Source organism: Emiliania huxleyi (genome assembly GCF_000372725.1).
Source record: "Emiliania huxleyi CCMP1516 chromosome Unknown EMIHUscaffold_1965, whole genome shotgun sequence".
Lineage (NCBI taxonomy): Eukaryota > Haptophyta > Isochrysidales > Noelaerhabdaceae > Emiliania > Emiliania huxleyi.
The window spans coordinates 1-669 of record NW_005200627.1 but is presented as its reverse complement, the minus strand read 5'-3'; the positions used below and the strand labels follow the sequence as shown (position 1 = coordinate 669).

The 669-nt window shown below is 66.5% G+C and overlaps 1 protein-coding gene across 1 annotated transcript; it reads left to right on the top strand.

Annotated features, from left to right (window-relative positions):
• Positions 1-350: 350 nt before the first annotated feature.
• EMIHUDRAFT_253915 (hypothetical protein) lies at positions 351-650 on the top strand (the record flags this gene model as incomplete). Its single annotated transcript, XM_005781973.1, has 1 exon — positions 351-650. A coding segment is annotated over one exon (300 nt), but the record flags the coding sequence as incomplete, so codon positions are not given.
• Between the last annotated feature and the right edge of the window lie 19 nt (positions 651-669).

Genomic DNA, 669 nt, shown 5'->3' with positions numbered 1-669 from the left:
CGTGCTTCCACTGCGCGCCCGCGCCTGCGGCGCCGCCGCGGCTCCCCACCCTTTTGCACAGCAACTACCTACCTATCCCCAGGCCGCGCAGCGAAGCGAAAAAAGATGAAAATAGTACCTACCTATTGCAGGGCCCTTTTGGGCGAAACAAGACCAACCTCCCTACCTATCTGGGAGGGGCCAGCCAGTGTGGACAGACTAGCCCGCCAAAAGAAAGCCAATTGTTGAGTTGGGCCCTGCGGGCGGCCTTCTCTCAAGGTCTCGAGATACCCGGGTACACAGAGCGGCCCCGGGGCCAAGTGGACAGCCCCCTGAGGAGCCCGGGCCCTGCCACCGCCACCGCTCTTAAAATGGCTTCCAAGGCTTTTGGCTTGCTCCGGTCCTACATCTCGCGCGGCCCGTCCGAGGCGCAGCTCGCGGCGCGCGAGAGCCTCCCGCGGCTGCAAACCATCCCGTACAGCCACTACTGCGAGCTGGCTCGCTGGGCGCTGGAGCGTGCCGGCGTCGGGCACCACGAGTCGACGCATTTGCCTGCGCTGGGCTTCCGCGTGGCCGACCTCCGAGGCAATGCCCACCTCTCCGAGACGGGGTCGTTTCCCGGCGACGCCACCCACACCGGCAAGGACGCGATCCGACGGCGGCGGACGGCGGTGCCCTGCCTCGTTTTCC